Here is a 17,159-nt window from a genome sequence, read left to right as displayed (position 1 = left end):
TCCTCTGATGGATTAGGATTTCCTTGAAAGATGGGAAAAAACCCCAATTTTTGGAGTTGATATAATAGAGAGTTGTTATAATGGAGGTTGATATAATCAAGGTTCTACTGTATGTCTTTTTTGTGAGTAGTAAATTTGACAAAAATCGCCTTTTTAAAGGTGTTAAAACAAATCTGTGCTATCTGGGTTATTTCTATAAAGTGGATTAGGATTTCCTTGAAAGATGGGAAAAAACCCCAATTTTTGGAGTTGATATAATAGAGAGTTGTTATAATGGAGGTTGATATAAACAAGGTTCTACTGTATGTCTTTTTTGTGAGTAGTAAATTTGACAAAAATCGCCTTTTTAAAGGTGCTAAAACAAATCTGTGCTATCTGGGTTATTTCTATAAAAGTTCAAATAATAAGTATACTAAATCTGAAACTTACGTAGGGGTGCACCTAAAACTGCACTCAGAATACATAGAGACACCAAATAACACATGAGTCGTATGAAATACAAAATAACTAAAACAAATGGTGATTGTGTTTTTTTGCGTCAGTTAGTTTTACTTTTACGAGAGAAGAAGGTATGCTTATAATTATAGTCAGAATAAACGCAAGACTTAAAGCCACACAATTTACAATGTCTTCAATTATAAAGAGTATAGAACTCATTGAAAATACAACTTCCGATTAATTTCAAGAACAAATTAGGAGTTACTGGTACGTGTTTTTTTGCGTCAGTTAGTTTTACTTTTACGAGAGAAGAAGGTATGCTTATAATTATAGTCAGAATAAACGCAAGACTTAAAGCCAAACAATTTACAATGTCTTCAATTATAAAGAGTATAGAACTCATTGAAAATACAACTTCCGATTAGTTTCAAGAACAAATTATGAGTTACTGGTACTTCGTACGGTAAAGGGGGGACACCGTGCGATTATACCTTGCCTTCAACTGAATATTTTTTCTGTAATAAAACTGCGCGTCACAATCTTTCTTTATTAATAATACTCGTATTATACAATGTACCTCCTTGTGCACTTGGGGTCATTTAAAGCATTGTCTTAGACAAACATTCTTTGGGTTCTCCTTTTAGTAAACATTTTTCTATGAAAATTGTTTAGATGAAAAACGAGCAGGGCCCGTCCCTCCGGGAATTTTTTAGCCCGTAGTTTGTTCGATCGTGATTAGAGAAAATTAGTACCTACCTAATTTGTTTATTATTCAGTTTATTATTATTCTTGATTTGATTTTTTGATTTTTCTTTCATTTAATGATTTAAAATCAAGACTAGAGCCGGTTCTCCCTTTATTCCCAATATAATGTTCAAGTCACCCATCCATTTATTGGCCTTGCTCGGCGTAGCTTAACATAGGTTCTCCCTTTATTCCCAATATAATGTTCAAGTCACCCATCCATTTATTGGCCTTGCTCGGCGTAGCTTAACATAGATGCCGCCTCCCTTTATTCCCAATATAAGGTTTAAGTCACCCATCCATTTATTGGCCTTGCTCGGCGTAGCTTAACATAGGTGACAAAAATCGGTCTTAAATGATCGACTGAAGTGTTATCTAAAACTTTCTCGCTTTGAGTTCATAGGTCGTCGCGACAAATTGCAAGATCAGAGCTCATTTGTGTTAAATATAGGTCGACCAGGTTTGGATAAGTCCTTCTATGGGGACGGACAGAGTAACAGACAGACGACACCGAAGCGAATACAATAGCCCGTCCACTATACCTTTTTTTTTATTACTATCATAATAATAAAGGAAGGACGGGCCAATGAACTGAATATTTAACAAATTGGGTAGGTACAAGGTACATAGGTACTGATTTCTTTAACCACGATCGAATAAACTACGGGCTAAAAAACTCCCGGAGGGACGGGCCCAGCTTGTTGTTACACTGAGATGATAATAGAAGGTATTGTTTTCCAGTTAATTTTGTTTTGATCCCGCAAGCGCAACTTCCAGCTTCTTCAATCATATAACCTCAGAAGATGGAAGCTGCCTTGTTGAGAGGCCTGAAAAAAACCTCCAAAGTTGGAATCACCGTTGTTGTCTACACCGGGACCACCAATATAGGCGGCCCAGTTATCTCCCACTGCAGGGCCATCTTTTGAAACAGAGATCAAAACAGATTAGAAATGTAGGCATTATACAAATCGATATTGGTGCATATGTGGATATTAGATAATGTTAAGTTACTGCATTGAAGTTAATATCAACAGTACGTAATTCTGAAAATTCAACCCTTCCGAGTAAAACACAAATAAAATTAATCTTTATGCGTTTTTTTTCTATTAAATCGAATAAAACGAATAATTTCTATTTTTTAAATCAAATATTATTTTTTTCTTCGGTTTATTCGATGTATTTACAAATATTTTTTTCAAATATTTCGAATAGGATTTTTTCTTCTTTATTTCCTTTATTTGTCCGCCATGTTTTATTTGTTTTCAGAATATTTCTTTTTTTGAGCGGAAATTTCAATTTTATAAATTTAATTTATTATTCTTGAAATTTGAAATCTTGAATAGCCGTGTCAACACTTGTGTGAGATACAAATCAATTAATTTTATTGTGACTTTCATCTAATTGTTAATCCTCTTATAACAAATCATTGTATTGTATTGAGAGCAAAATTATAAACAATAAAAATAAAGGTTTATTAAAAATTGAAATTGAATGTCTGTAGTAGTTCAGTGACGCACAAAAGCTATTCAGAAAGAGGGGTCCCCCATAGGCCGATCCAGCTTAAAAAGGGAATGTCCAATCGGATCCAAAATCTAGTAAGAAACTTTCCTTTACATGTTTGACAAATTTCACAAGAATCCTTTACATTTTAAACAAGTTCGAAAAATTTCACCAGAATATTAAACAATTCGTTCAGGAGTTGTGGCACAAACAACAGAAAAACTCAAGGAGAAATAGTTAAATTAAAACTTGGAAATCACTTCTATCTTTTGTTGTTTCGCAGAAAGTGCAATGTGAGAACGTGATGATGCGAGATTTTGTTGGAATCGAGTGTTGTGATGAGGTGACAAGATCCGCAGTTATCAATTTCAGTTACTATCTGAACACAGGAGACCTAGACCAGGCTTTCAAATCCATTGCTTTCATCACCAGGTAATTCGCGAGTCTTTGTCGGCCAATCTTCCAAATAGGCAAGGTACTCGTATGTATTTATTTCATTGTTTGAACTTTGGGTTCAGTGAACTGTAGAACTCACTCAAAAAGGGACCGTACGGGACCCCCATACAAGCAATTGGGCCCAAAAACTAACAAAATTTCCTTTATTTAATTACCATTTCTGCTACATTTCTAAACAAATAAACTGTTTGACAGTTGTGAAACAGGCAAACGGACAAACTGAATAATACTTGGAACTCACCTCGGTGGATTATTTCTTTGTTTCTAGTCCGTTCGTGTGGAAGTCTCTGGCTCGTATGTGTGTTAATACGCGTAGACTGGACGTGGCTTGTATTTGTTTGGGTAACATGAGGGATATACAAGGTATTTGGACACTACGCTATGCCCAGGCTGAGCCGGAACTAGAGGCTAGAGTTGCGGCCCTTGCTATACATCTACAGCTTTACGTAAGTGACTATTCCGCTGCTGACTTTCCCCTGTCTAAATTGTGAGATGTGAAACCTTAACCATTTCCTACTTTAAATAATAATAAATAATTATTTTCCGTTCAAGAATTCATTGTTATTATTAGGTACTCATATTAAGTAGATAAATAAAATACCCTGTAAGTATAGCAGTAATAATGGGACAATGTGTTCATAGGTAGGCAGTTTCTAAATCTATCCAAAATTCTTCCTCTTTGTGTTCATCAGTTTGGCAACAAACGCACTTTGCGAATCCCACCTTTTCATCACATTACCTTGATCTGACTCTAACACATCTTGTACCGATGGAATCACTGAACTTTCTACTCTGGCCTGAGTCTTGTGCTCACTCTGGAAATAATGTCTCAGCTCTGTACTCGACACGTTGGATAGCACAATACTCTCCTCTGTTCCTTTACTCTTGATATCCTCTATGTCTCGGATCTCTTCCATAGCGTCCTTTTCTTCGACCTCCCCTGCCTCTTCTTCTATGTTAACACTCAGGGCTGGCGTCAAGTGGAACGTATCGTGCGGCCAGGGGCGGGCTGGAATCTCATCGGTATCTCCTATGTACTGGGCAATGCGACGACCACACCTGGTGTTACGTAGGAAAATGTAGTCGCCACCATACATAGCGCACTCTTGGGGAGCTCCTAGTAATAAGAAGAATCTAGTGTTAAACTTCAGGAAATATTTCCTATAACTGTGTTTGTATAATAAGAACTTCAATTGTGTTGTTAAGTCAGCAATGTGCTTCACAGCACTACAAAAGTTTCCCAGATACATGAACGGCATGAACCAATCAATTGAGTGTATACCACCAATATACTCCCACTTCCCCTCATTCACAGAGAATGTTCCTTGACAAACCTCTCCAAATCAAAGCATATCTCAGCGACCTGTTTCGACAACCTGACATCAAGCAACGCCTCAGTGAGTATAGAAACAACAAGCGATGTCATAAGGATAGGAGATTTAACGTGGAGAAGGTTAAGGATCTCGGCTATAAGATTGTACCGAGCGATGGACCCAGGACGCAACCTTGTGCAACGCTTCACGAAGATCAAATGCTTTGTGATGATCGAATTATTTCTCCTCATGTAATGCGACATATGAAACAGTTGTATGACAATAGAGAGGCTATGTTGCCGTCGTACGATGCTGGGTTACTAAGCTCTTGTCCTCAGTATGATGAGAATGGGAATGTGCTCGATAGTACGTTGACAGGTAAGAATTGGTGTAGAAATTGAAAAATTGTTCATAGTACGAAGAAAAAATTAGTGTCATTGAGTTATGAATTCATGATACAAGCTTCTGTGATAGCTATACACTCAATTGATTGGTTCATACCGTTCAATAGATAGATGGCCGCCATCACTACCGAAGATGGAATTTATGAAGCCACTAGAGTCACCAAAGTTGGAATCACCGTTGTTGTCTACACCAGGACCCCCAATATAGGCGGCCCAGTTATCTCCCACTGCAGGGCCATCTTTTGAAACAGAGATCAAAACAGAGTGGAAATGTAGGCATTATACAAATTAATATTGGTACCTATGTGAATTTGTGAATATTACCTATTTTAAATTGTATTTAAAATTCATATGCAGGGTGTTTGCATGCTGGGCCAAAAAATTTTGGAAGGCAGTAGGCAGCTCTTGGTTCGGTCTTGGAGCTTAAAACATTGTTTTCTATAAAAACCTACTAAATCTGTTAAATGTTAAATCTAATTTACTTCCAAATAGGCAAGGTACTCGTATGTATTTATTTCATTGTTTGAACTTTGGGTTCAGTGAACTGTAGAACTCACTCAAAAAGGGACCGTACGGGATTGTACAAAAAGAATCTTTACAAACATATTATGTTACATACTTCTAGTATAAATCCCACAATTTCGTGTATTTCGGGATGATCTCGGAAGTATTCATAATCACTTTTCATGGTTTGAAACTTGAGGCCATCTAGTTTAGCTTGCTGCTCAGGACTCAGATGTGTTGGCAGATAGGTAGGCATAAGTTCTGGAGGATCTGATTGGTTGAACCGGGTCCTATCCGGAATCATTTGAATGCCACAGTTGAACATTTTGAAAATGGATTTTCTTCTTTTTTAATAATACTAGTGAAACTAATTTTTGGGTTTGGGAAATTCAGTGTAATTTTAAAACTGGGTCACTCTTCATCCCAGGTGCGAAGTTGCTTCGTTCAAAACAGAGGAAGTCACGGCCAGTAATGACTAAATTATGAAACTCTGTTTCGTATTAATATAGGCCGGGCGGCGCTTTGAACTCTTGACATTCGCGCGCCTCCCAGCACGCTGGATTACTACGTGATGGAGATTAAGGCTGAAACAATTATGCTACAAGAGTTTATTACGCCACTGATAAACATTTATTTAATTAACTCTTGTCCTCCCAATGATTTTAGAGCGAAGCGGAGGAGCTATACGTGAGCTGCAAGAGGTATGACTTGCTCAATAAACTACACCAGAGGCGTGGCATGTGGGATGAAGCTATCGCAGTGGCGGAGAAGCATGATCGAATTAATCTGAAAAATACGTACCATCGCTATGCTAAGGCTCTGGAACTCAAGGTGAGCAGTGGAAGTCCACATGAAAGATAATAATAATGATTTTTTTTTTTTTTTTTTTACCAATAATATTTTTTCCTGTAACTGTAAGGCGCTTTAAAATACTTTTAAGATAAGATGAGAAATGTCAATTATAGAAATTAAGATAAGATACCATTAGCATGTCAGCACTTAGCCATTAGGCAAAAATATGGACGATATATTTTCGTTGTGAAAATAAAGCTAAATGCTAAATAAGATAAGATAAATTTAATTTTTACTTTCTATTACAATAAACAGAGCGAAGCTTTACTGTGTAATGAGACTAATGATAAATTATTACAATCCAAGGAGGGTTGGCACCCCTGCTGTGGTGATGAAAAGTTAAAATTTTATCCGTAGTGAAATTTTATTAATAATCAAAGTTAAATCAAATAATTCAAGTTTTTGAGTATCATATTGACAATTTTTGGAGTGTCCTGCACCAGTGAAGCTCACTAGATAAGTACAACTCACTAAATTTACGAAATTATAGACGTTTTTATTCCGCTATACGCAAAGCCTATACAAACAACATAGAAATTCCATTGTGATAGAACATAGAAGCCAGGTACCTAAGCAATACCTACTCACTGTACCTACTGAGAGCTACGATACATACCTATTGTGCATAATACATACATAGATATAGAACAATAGTGTGTGAGTGAGGCAGTGAGGTATCAATACTAAGTCACCTGCGTACCGATTCAGATATCTATACATAGATATTACATAGCTGTCTGATTGTTTATAAATTCTGGAAGAGAAAACAACTCCGAGATTTAAAATTTCGTGCCATTGAATCTGAATACCAGTTTTACCAACTTACCAAACTTCTGAGCCGTGGGTCCGTTGTATCAAAATAACCAATCATCATCGATCCCTGGGGCTGTTGCATGAAAAAAGGCCCCACTTGAAAACTTCAACACTTCGAATCAACTGTAAGATTTAACACATTCTATTAACATTATTCCAGCTCTCCTCTCTCTAAAATGGACGGAAACAATGATGACATTACCAAAGTACTGAGTACATCGGGAGGTTCTGGAGATCAACCACAATTGGTAAATATTCTGCTGACAGTTTGTGATGAGATAAAAGGGACTAGAAACCTGATTAACGAACAAGCAACAAGACTCGATGAAAAGTTTACGAACGAAGCGAACAAAATTAATAAAAATATTGATACCAAACTCACGCCTCTAACCAAAGATGTTATTGATTTAAAAGCTAAAGTCCAAAAAATTGTTTCTGACAGAGAAAGAGAGAAAAGGAAGAGAAACGTTCTGATTTATGGATTGCATACGGAAAATCAAGATAATAGACAGGCAGAAGCAAGTGTTAGGAAACTGTTAGGGGAAAAACTAAAAGTTGATGTGGAGCCATGTGAGATCGATTTCATCAAGGTTCTGGGAAAAAACAGATCGGGACCCATCTTAATCGGCCTGACGACATGGAAGAAGAAAAAGGATCTGATGAGAAATGGATATAAACTGAAGGGCACGAATGTGTCCATCAGAGAAGACTTCCCGGAGGATATAGCGGCAATCAGAAAAACTCTCATACCGAAGATGAAACAACTAAGAGAAGAAGGACATCACGTGATCTTAAAATACGACCAATTGATAGTAGACCAGAAACCGATACCTTCATACATAGATCCATTCACTGATGAAGAAACCAAGGAAATTAGCATGGATGTTGATACTGCGGATGGAAAAGCTAGAAACAAAAGGAGGCCCTCGGAGTCACCCGAAATTCTGGCCTCCAACAGACAACAATCAAGAAAAAACAGAATTGTAAAGAAGACCAGAGTAAAACCAAGCGTATCCCAGTCAGGAAATATTCTCACTTACATCAACAAAGTGCAAGACACAACGAAGTCAAAAGAAAGAACAAGCTCTAGTAATAATGATGAAACTACAACGTTTGAAGTAAACAACAAGAAACAAGAAGGGGAAAATAAGAAATACAAAGATGAAACAAAGTATGTAAAAGATGGACAAAGTGAAATGAACGACACTAAAGCAACTGAAATTATATAGCAATTAATGAACACTGATGGATCAAAAGACGAAAATGAACAATATCTATCCTGGGGATTGCAAATGGAAACAAACAGGACGGCGAACCACATACAAATGATGTCAGATAAAAATATTCAAAATTTTGCAAATTATAAATATACGTATGTGGTCCACTTGAATGAAATGCCCTCCATTTGTAATATGACAATATCTATCCTGGGGATTGCAAATGGAAACAAACAGGACGGCGAACCACATACAAATGATGTCAGATAAAAATATTCAAAATTTTTGCAAATAAATATACGTATGTGGTCCACTTGAATGAAATGCCCTCCATTTGTAATATGAAGGAAGAGGAAACTATGAAGAATGTATTGTTCGAATGTCCTAGGTACAAAGAGATTCGAACTCGGCCTATCGGAAGAGGAGACTATGAAGAATGTATTGTTCGAATGTCCTAGGTACAAAGAGATTCGAACTCGGCCTATCCCATAGAACGTATGTGGTCCACTTGAATGAAATGCCCTCCATTTGTAATATGAAGGAAGAGGAAACTATGAAGAATGTATTGTTCGAATGTCCTAATAGGTACAAAGAGATTCGAACTCGGCCTATCCCATAGATCAACCGTCAGAGTTCACAAGAATCTCAAATCAACCTATCTATGAACTTATAATCTGTAATATGAAGGAAGAGGAGACTATGAAGAATGTATTGTTCGAATGTCCTAGGTACAAAGAGATTCGAACTCGGCCTATCCCATAGGTCAACCGTCAGAGTTCACAAGAATCTCAAATCAACCTATCTATGTACTTATATAGATCTGACAACATGGAAAATAACTTTTTGCGAGTCATTATTTTCATTTTCTAATTTCTATTTAGAAAAGAATACATAGGTAGTTTAGGTATTCACTCGTCTCCATTCAAAGGAGTAGACAGATTCTATATTAATTAAATAATAATGTAGGTATAGGTATATTCCCCGATAGAATTCCTCGATAGGAATTAATTTCATTATGATTAATATTATTGATAGGTATGTAATCAACCTATCTATGTACTTATATAGATCTGACAACATGGAAAATAACTTTTTGCGAGTCATTATTTTCATATTCTATTTAGAAAAGAATACATAGGTAGTTTAGGTATTCACTCGTCTCCATTCAAAGGAGTAGACAGATTCTATATTAATTAAATAATAATGTAGGTATAGGTATTATACACGGGTTTGATTCCCCGATAGTAATTAATTTCATTATGTTTAATATTATTGATAGGTATGCAATTTCCAGTTTCAGAAATAATATGGAAAGGAATTAAAATGCAAAAGCATAAAACTAGGAACTATTTACATTTTAGATTTCTACTTTTCCAGTTTATATTTAAACATTTAATGCTGAGACTTGTATTTAAACTTTATTTTTTATATTATTAATTTGCACGTTCAATAGTTAGTGTCAATTTTTAATACTGCCAACCCAATCTTTTTGTAAAATTTGTAAAACATTTTGTTAAACAAATATACAAACATTCCATTCCATTACAATCCAAGGAAGCGACTGTAACAATTTGGTAAAAAGACCGTCCAGATACCAAAGTCAATGTTACTTTGCCGATATCTCGTAAACGGTAAGAGATATCGAAAAAATAGAGGAATGGACCCCGCAATAATGAATGGATTATTGTGATGTCAATACATTTTATCATATTTATTTTAGAATTTTGACAAAATTTTGATTTTACTCATTTTTTGGTAGAAATGTTTCCAAGTCCGACGTTTTTTTTTTTTTTTTTTTTTTTTTTTTTTTTTTTATGTGGAGGAAAATGGCTAATGGTCAAATATTCTGATATTGTGCGACAACAACAATATTTTTTATATCATGTTTATTGGAAAAGAAGACAAACAACGGTATCAAGACGAACACTATTTTCGTCTTCGTGAATAACTGATTCGCCTTTGATCTGATCTGAGTATACACGTGTATTTAAAAAGTTGCGTGTTGCCTTTCGCAAGTTTTCATGGTTTTAATTTGCATGGTGGGGATAATAAGAATGGAACATTGCCTGCATTGTACCCTTTCCCCTATTTCCCATCTCGATATTATCCCTAAATATGGTCTGCACGACATCAACAACAATACCTAAGGGCGCGGAAAAACTGGATTGTCTCAAATAGTCGCTGAAAATAATCCTTGATATGATTCTGGCGGAATCACCAATAGCCAAACGAAATATTCTCTATTTAATGAAATGACAATATGAAATTTTTTTTTTTTTTTTTTTTTTAATATTATTATTTATAGGGTGATATAGATCGCGCCATCCGAATGTTTGAGAAGGCAGAGACACATCAGCAACATGTACCCCGTATGTTATTGGAGAATACGGACAAACTCGAGAAATACATAATACAGTCTAAAGATCCGTGAGTACCTACATGTTTCCCAAGTTTCATCGAAATCGGATCACACAAGCTGTGAAGAAGCTCTCTGCTTTACCACAAAGAATTCACAATTTGATTTGATTTAACATAATAAATAAAAAAATAAAAAAAACTCTTGACTTTTAGTTTTACAAATTTAATATAATATATTTTATCTATACGCGTATTTCGGGTGTTACCCCATTCTCAAGATGATATTTAATTAGTACAAATAATCATATAATTTATTTCTTTCAATTTGAGGCTCTTGAAATAATAATAATCCTAATTTATTTATTTCAATTCGAGGCTCTTAAAATAATAACAAAGCAGATAATCCTAATTTTAATCATATACAGGGTGTTGCTAAAATGGTGGGCCCAATACATCGAGAGTACGGAAGACATGGACCTGGCCATGAAGTATTACGAGGAGGCTCGTGACTACCTCTCCATGGTGCGAGTCCTGTGTTTCCTGCAGGATTTCAGCCGAGCCGCTGAGCTGGCCAATGCGTCGGGGGACACAGCAGCCGCCTATCATTTGGCGAGGCAGTACGAGAATAGCGGTCAGTTTGATGAGGCTATTCATTTCTACAGTGTAGCGGGGAGCTGTGGTAATGCTGTACGACTGTGTAAGGTGAGAAAATCTCGGGACTGTCTTGTTCGGGGATTTGAATGCCATTTTAATTTCATAACAATGAAACAACTAGAAGTTACATAGGGAAAAGGTTTGATAGAATGGAAGTAAGGGGGAAAAAAGGGCGAGGGAGACCAAAGAAAAGGTAGAAAGATTGTGTGAATCAAGACCTGGGTGAGAAAATTTCATCAGGACATGAGGTACACAATAGGGCTACCTGGAAGGGACTGACAAGAAAAGCCCACCCTATTGAAATAAGAAAAGGCTAGAAAGAAGAAAAACAATTAAACAACCACTACATTAGACTCGTGTGGTCTGTGTCGTATTATGTCCCTCATCAGATGGGCAAGAGGAGACATAGCTAGAAGAGACGCGATATTGGTTATATTGGGACTGTTTATGTTTAGTCTTGTACGTTTGCTTGGAATGAACTTTTCCATTTAGGGAGATATTTATTGGAAAATTGGACCACAATATAGAGAGAGTTGCAACCAAATTAGCGTCCCGTTAACTGAACTCCTTAGTTATTTGACGAATACTCGTTTCTGCACAAGCACATCCGCAGAAACGATTTTTCGTCAAATAACTTTGAAGAGCTCAGTTAACACGACGCTAATTTTTGTTGCAAAAATTCTCTGTTGGGTATTGTAAAAATAAAGTCAATAAAAATGTATAATTTCTTAATAGGAGCAAGCACTGGATGATCAACTGTGGAACTTGGCATTATCAGCGGGGCCTAGTGAACAAATAGAAGCTGCAACTTATCTGGAGACCATAGAACCAGACAAAGCTGTCCTGCTGTATCATAAGGCTGGGGCCCTGCATAAAGCACTCGACCTTGCTTTTAAGTAAGAATACCCTGAAAATTTTTTATTGATAAGGGGGGAAAAAACAAGCTTTTAACCTCTTTTACGCGTGTCTAGTTTGGAAAGCTGCCAAAAAATTAACGTCATATTATTGAATACCCAGTAAGGATTGAGATAAGGATGAGGCTTTTATAAAATAAATGAATAATCGGCTGACAATATCACAATGATCAATCTTTTAAATCTACAAGAGAGCTCCGAAATTGAATATAAAAATGCAGTCCAAGATGCTAGCACGAATGCTGATAAGTCCCAAGGTAAGTTCATGCTTAGCACTTTAGTACGGTCAATACTATGTAACACCCCATTTATGATCGAATTAATCTGAAAAATACGTACCATCGCTATGCTAAGGCTCTGGAACTCAAGGTGAGCAGTGGAAGTCCACATGAAAGATAATAATAATGATTTATTTATTTATTTTTTACCAATAATATTTTTTCCTGTAACTGTGAGGCGCTTTAAAATACTTTTTAGATAAGATGAGAAATGTCAATTATAGAAATTAAGATAAGATACCATTAGCATGTCAGCACTTAGCCATTAGGCAAAAATATGGACGATATATTTTCGTTGTGAAAATAAAGCTAAATGCTAAATAAGATAAGATAAATTTAATTTTTACTTTCTATTACAATAAACAGAGCGAAGCTTTACTGTGTAATGAGACTAATGATAAATTATTACAATCCAAGGAGGGTTGGCACCCCTGCTGTGGTGATGAAAAGTTAAAATTTTATCCGTAGTGAAATTTTATTAATAATCAAAGTTAAATCAAATAATTCAAGTTTTTGAGTATCATATTGACAATTTTTGGAGTGTCCTGCACCAGTGAAGCTCACTAGATAAGTACAACTCACTAAATTTACGAAATTATAGACGTTTTTATTTCGCTATACGCAAAGCCTATACAAACAACATAGAAATTCCATTGTGATAGAACATAGAAGCCAGGTACCTAAGCAATACCTACTCACTGTACCTACTGAGAGCTACGATACATACCTATTGTGCATGATACATACATAGATATAGAACAATAGTGTGTGAGTGAGGCAGTGAGGTATCAATACTAAGTCACCTGCGTACCGATTCAGATATCTGTACATAGAATACATAGATATTACATAGCTGTCTGATTGTTTATCAATTTTGGAAGAGAAAACAACTCCGAGATTTAAAATTTCGTGCCATTGAATCTGAATACCAGTTTTACCAACTTACCAAACTTCTGAGCCGTGGGTCCGTTGTATCAAAATAACCAATCATCATCGATCCCTGGGGCTGTTGCATGAAAAAAGGCCCCACTTGAAAACTTCAACACTTCGAATCAACTGTAAGATTTAACACATTCTATTAACATTATTCCAGCTCTCCTCTCTCTAAAATGGACGGAAACAATGATGACATTACCAAAGTACTGAGTACATCGGGAGGTTCTGGAGATCAACCACAATTGGTAAATATTCTGCTGACAGTTTGTGATGAGATAAAAGGGACTAGAAACCTGATTAACGAACAAGCAACAAGACTCGATGAAAAGTTTACGAACGAAGCGAACAAAATTAATAAAAATATTGACACCAAACTCACGCCTTTAACCAAAGATGTTGTTGATTTAAAAGCCAAAGTCCAAAAAATTGTTTCTGACAGAGAAAGAGAGAAAAGGAAGAGAAACGTTCTGATTTATGGATTGCATACGGAAAATCAAGATAATAGACAGGCAGAAGCAAGTGTTAGGAAACTGTTAGGGGAAAAACTAAAAGTTGATGTGGAGCCATGTGAGATCGATTTCATCAAGGTTCTGGGAAAAAACAGATCGGGACCCATCTTAATCGGGCTGACGACATGGAAGAAGAAAAAGGATCTGATGAGAAATGGATATAAACTGAAGGGCACGAATGTGTCCATTAGAGAAGACTTCCCGGAGGATATAGTGGCAATCAGAAAAACTCTCATACCGAAGATGAAACAACTAAGAGAAGAAGGACATCACGTGATCTTAAAATACGACCAATTGATAGTAGACCAGAAACCGATACCTTCATACATAGATCCATTCACTGATGAAGAAACCAAGGAAATTAGCATGGATGTTGATACTGCGGATGGAAAAGCTAGAAACAAAAGGAGGCCCTCGGAGTCACCCGAAATTCTGGCCTCCAACAGACAACAATCAAGAAAAAGTTTGGTGGGGATAAGGTAAGCCAGCCTACTTAGCTTGGATGCCAGAACGCTTACCTTGTAAGCGCTGAGTCACGGATTCGATTCCCGCCCAGAATGAACGAAAACAGATAGGGTTTGTTCTTAGAACGGTTAGCTTTCTCCTATACTGCCCTATACTATACTGCCGCTCTCTTCGATTTCAGTGGAATAAGACCTTTGTTGTTATATTTCCCTCTCTCGAAAATTAAAGGAGAAAAAAAGGCTAACGCTTTCCAACTCTGGTCTCGTGTTTCAGATCAAAGCCATGAAGTGTCTTCTCAAGTCAGGAGATACTAATAAGATTATCTTCTTCGCTGGCGTGTCTCGCATGAAAGAAATCTACGTCATGGCTGCCAACTATTTGCAGTCCTCGGATTGGAAATCTCAGCCTGAACTACTCAAGAGTATCATCAGCTTCTATAGCAAGGGCAAAGCACCGCACTTGTTGGCCAATTTTTATGTGTCTTGTGCTCAGGTAAACTCTCACCTACTTTAAACGCATTGATGCCTTCAAACTAATCTAATAATACCAACTCGGAACGAGGGTGAATGACCATTGGTAAAAGTTAAGGCCATAAAAAACTGTTTTTTTTTTCTTCTTTTTTTTCGTTTGAATCTGTGAAGGCCCAAATTCGTTTTCATTTCTTTAAGGATACCTACATGCTTTATATTCATGGCTACCGGGAAACTAGAATTAAGCGAAAAAAAAAAAATCCTATAGACTTATTTTTATGCCCAACACTGAGTAAAATCCGTTCAATTACAGGTTGAGATTGATGAGTTTGGGAACTACGAGAAAGGTCTAGGTGCCTTGAATGAAGCCAAGCGATGTCTGCTCAAACATAATGATAGTATGTATGAGACTTTGAAATCCTCGGTAGTGGAAAAGTTAGCTGAGGTGGACAAGTATCTTGAAATGAAACGGTAAGCTTTCATTTGAAATAGTGGTCAAAACGCTTGGTAAACATTTGGGGTTTCGATCCCTGCAGAGGCGTGGAATTTTGTGCTCATTTATTTGAGAATTTGACCCATAATAATGAAGCTCGTTCTTAGATCTAAGGGTTAGTTGATAGGGAACTTCACCTCTATGTCAGGATTATTTTTCTAACCTACAACATCTTCTTCGCCTTTTCCCAAGGATACCTACATGCTTTATATTCATGGCTACCGGGAAACTAGAATTAAGCGGGAAAAAAAATCCTTCTCAGGTTTTTCAGTGACTAAGGTTTTACGGCGATAATCTATAGACTTATTTTTATGCCCAACACTGAGTAAAATCCGTTCAATTCCAGGTTGAGATTGATGAGTTTGGGAACTACGAGAAAGGTCTGGGTGCGTTGAATGAAGCCAAGCGATGTCTGCTCAAACATAATGATAGTATGTATGAGACTTTGAAATCCTCGGTAGTGGAAAAGATAGCTGAGGTGGACAAGTATCTTGAAATGAAACGGTAAGCTTTCATTTGAAATAGTGGTCAAAACGCTTGGTGAACATTTGGTGTTTCGATCCCTGCAGAGGCGTGGAATTTTGTGCTCATTTATTTGAGAATTTGACCCATAATAATGAAGCTCGATCTTAGATCTAAGGGTTAGTTAATAGGGAACTTCACCTCTATGTCAGGATTATTTTTCTAACCTACAACATCTTCTTCGCCTTTTCCCGTGTACAGACGGGGTCGGCGTTATTCGTCAGCCTCTCAATCGGCCCTAACTAGGGTGATTGCTTTGGTCTGACATTTGATTTTGGCTACAACTTTTACGAGTGGATGCCCTTCGCACTCAACCTTTGCTATTTCTTTAGCGAGGGAAACCTTGTATACCTTTTGACCTACTTCCGATCACTGAAAAGATTTCTCGTCTGTTTTCAGCTTGTTCGACAAAGATGAGGGGAGCAATGCGATGTTACTCTCCCGTCAACTGGTCATTTCTCCTCTCACTATAGTACGCCTGGGTGATGTGTTCTCTCGCATGATAGAACACTCAGCTCGGTGTAAAGATTGGGGAACTACCAGCGCTCTCATTCAGGAGTTGCAGAAGAGATTGCCTCAGGATAATTTAACCTATTATGTTTCTCAAGGTAGAATAGAATCTTTTTCTTCTTCTTCTTCTTCTTTTTTTCTAAGGTCTTATCGTCTCGAAATTGAAGAGAGAAGGAAGACAGGATAGGTGAAAGACAGCCGTTCCAAGAACGAACATTATTGCTTCAGGATAAAATCCGCCCTGGGCGGGAATCGAACCCGCGGTCTAGCGCTTACAAGGCAAATGCGCTACGAACCAAGCTAACTAGGCTGGCGAAATAGAATCTTATTAATTTATCCCTCTGAGAAAAGGAAGACAGGATATTAGTTTTTTTTTAGAAGTTTCATAGGGAACTGTAACAAAGGAGGTCTTATCGCCTCGAAAACGACCCTTATCGGTTCAGGATAAAGTTCGTCCGCGGGCGGAAATCGAACCCGCGACCTAGCGCTTATTCTGCCCGTGTGAAACTGAAAAGTCAATTTATTATTTGTTTATTGTTTCAGATCTTCTCTCACAACTAGGCATTGCAGCTCAGCCTTTGCAACAAGAAGCATCGGACAATGTAGAGAGTGAAGATGAAATACCTGAGGATATTAGGTCATGAGATTCATGAGAGATGTACCCACTTCTTCATTAATTCTTTTGGATGAGCAGAAATAAGCTCTTTTTTTCTCTTAAGCATACGTACTAAGTCATAAATAAAGTCTGGATTTTCTATATTTTATTCCATATAAATCTTGTTGTTGTTGGTTTTTTCCCCTCCCACCCC

General features: G+C 36.9%; 1 protein-coding gene across 1 annotated transcript in view; it reads left to right on the top strand.

Moving 5' to 3' along the window:
• LOC103525039 (intraflagellar transport protein 140 homolog) overlaps nucleotides 1-17,125 on the top strand; it is a 37,640-nt gene extending 20,515 nt beyond the window's left edge. The window contains exons 15-26 of the mRNA XM_026820250.1: nucleotides 2,966-3,114; nucleotides 3,407-3,584; nucleotides 6,026-6,190; nucleotides 10,547-10,668; nucleotides 11,025-11,301; nucleotides 11,989-12,149; nucleotides 13,539-14,283; nucleotides 14,337-14,369; nucleotides 14,629-14,847; nucleotides 15,665-15,822; nucleotides 16,240-16,448; nucleotides 16,894-17,125. Coding sequence (XP_026676051.1) covers nucleotides 2,966-3,114; nucleotides 3,407-3,584; nucleotides 6,026-6,190; nucleotides 10,547-10,668; nucleotides 11,025-11,301; nucleotides 11,989-12,149; nucleotides 13,539-14,283; nucleotides 14,337-14,369; nucleotides 14,629-14,847; nucleotides 15,665-15,822; nucleotides 16,240-16,448; nucleotides 16,894-16,994 — 2,517 coding nt within the window. The 3' untranslated portion in view covers nucleotides 16,995-17,125. The remainder of the gene's footprint in view (nucleotides 1-2,965; nucleotides 3,115-3,406; nucleotides 3,585-6,025; nucleotides 6,191-10,546; nucleotides 10,669-11,024; nucleotides 11,302-11,988; nucleotides 12,150-13,538; nucleotides 14,284-14,336; nucleotides 14,370-14,628; nucleotides 14,848-15,664; nucleotides 15,823-16,239; nucleotides 16,449-16,893) is intronic.
• The last annotated feature ends 34 nt before the right edge of the window (nucleotides 17,126-17,159 follow it).

Source organism: Diaphorina citri, unplaced genomic scaffold, assembly GCF_000475195.1.
Source record: "Diaphorina citri unplaced genomic scaffold, Diaci psyllid genome assembly version 1.1 scaffold133, whole genome shotgun sequence".
NCBI classification, from domain to species: Eukaryota; Metazoa; Arthropoda; class Insecta; order Hemiptera; family Psyllidae; genus Diaphorina; species Diaphorina citri.
Note: the sequence above shows the minus strand (reverse complement) of the source record. Positions and strands in the feature narration are given on the sequence as shown.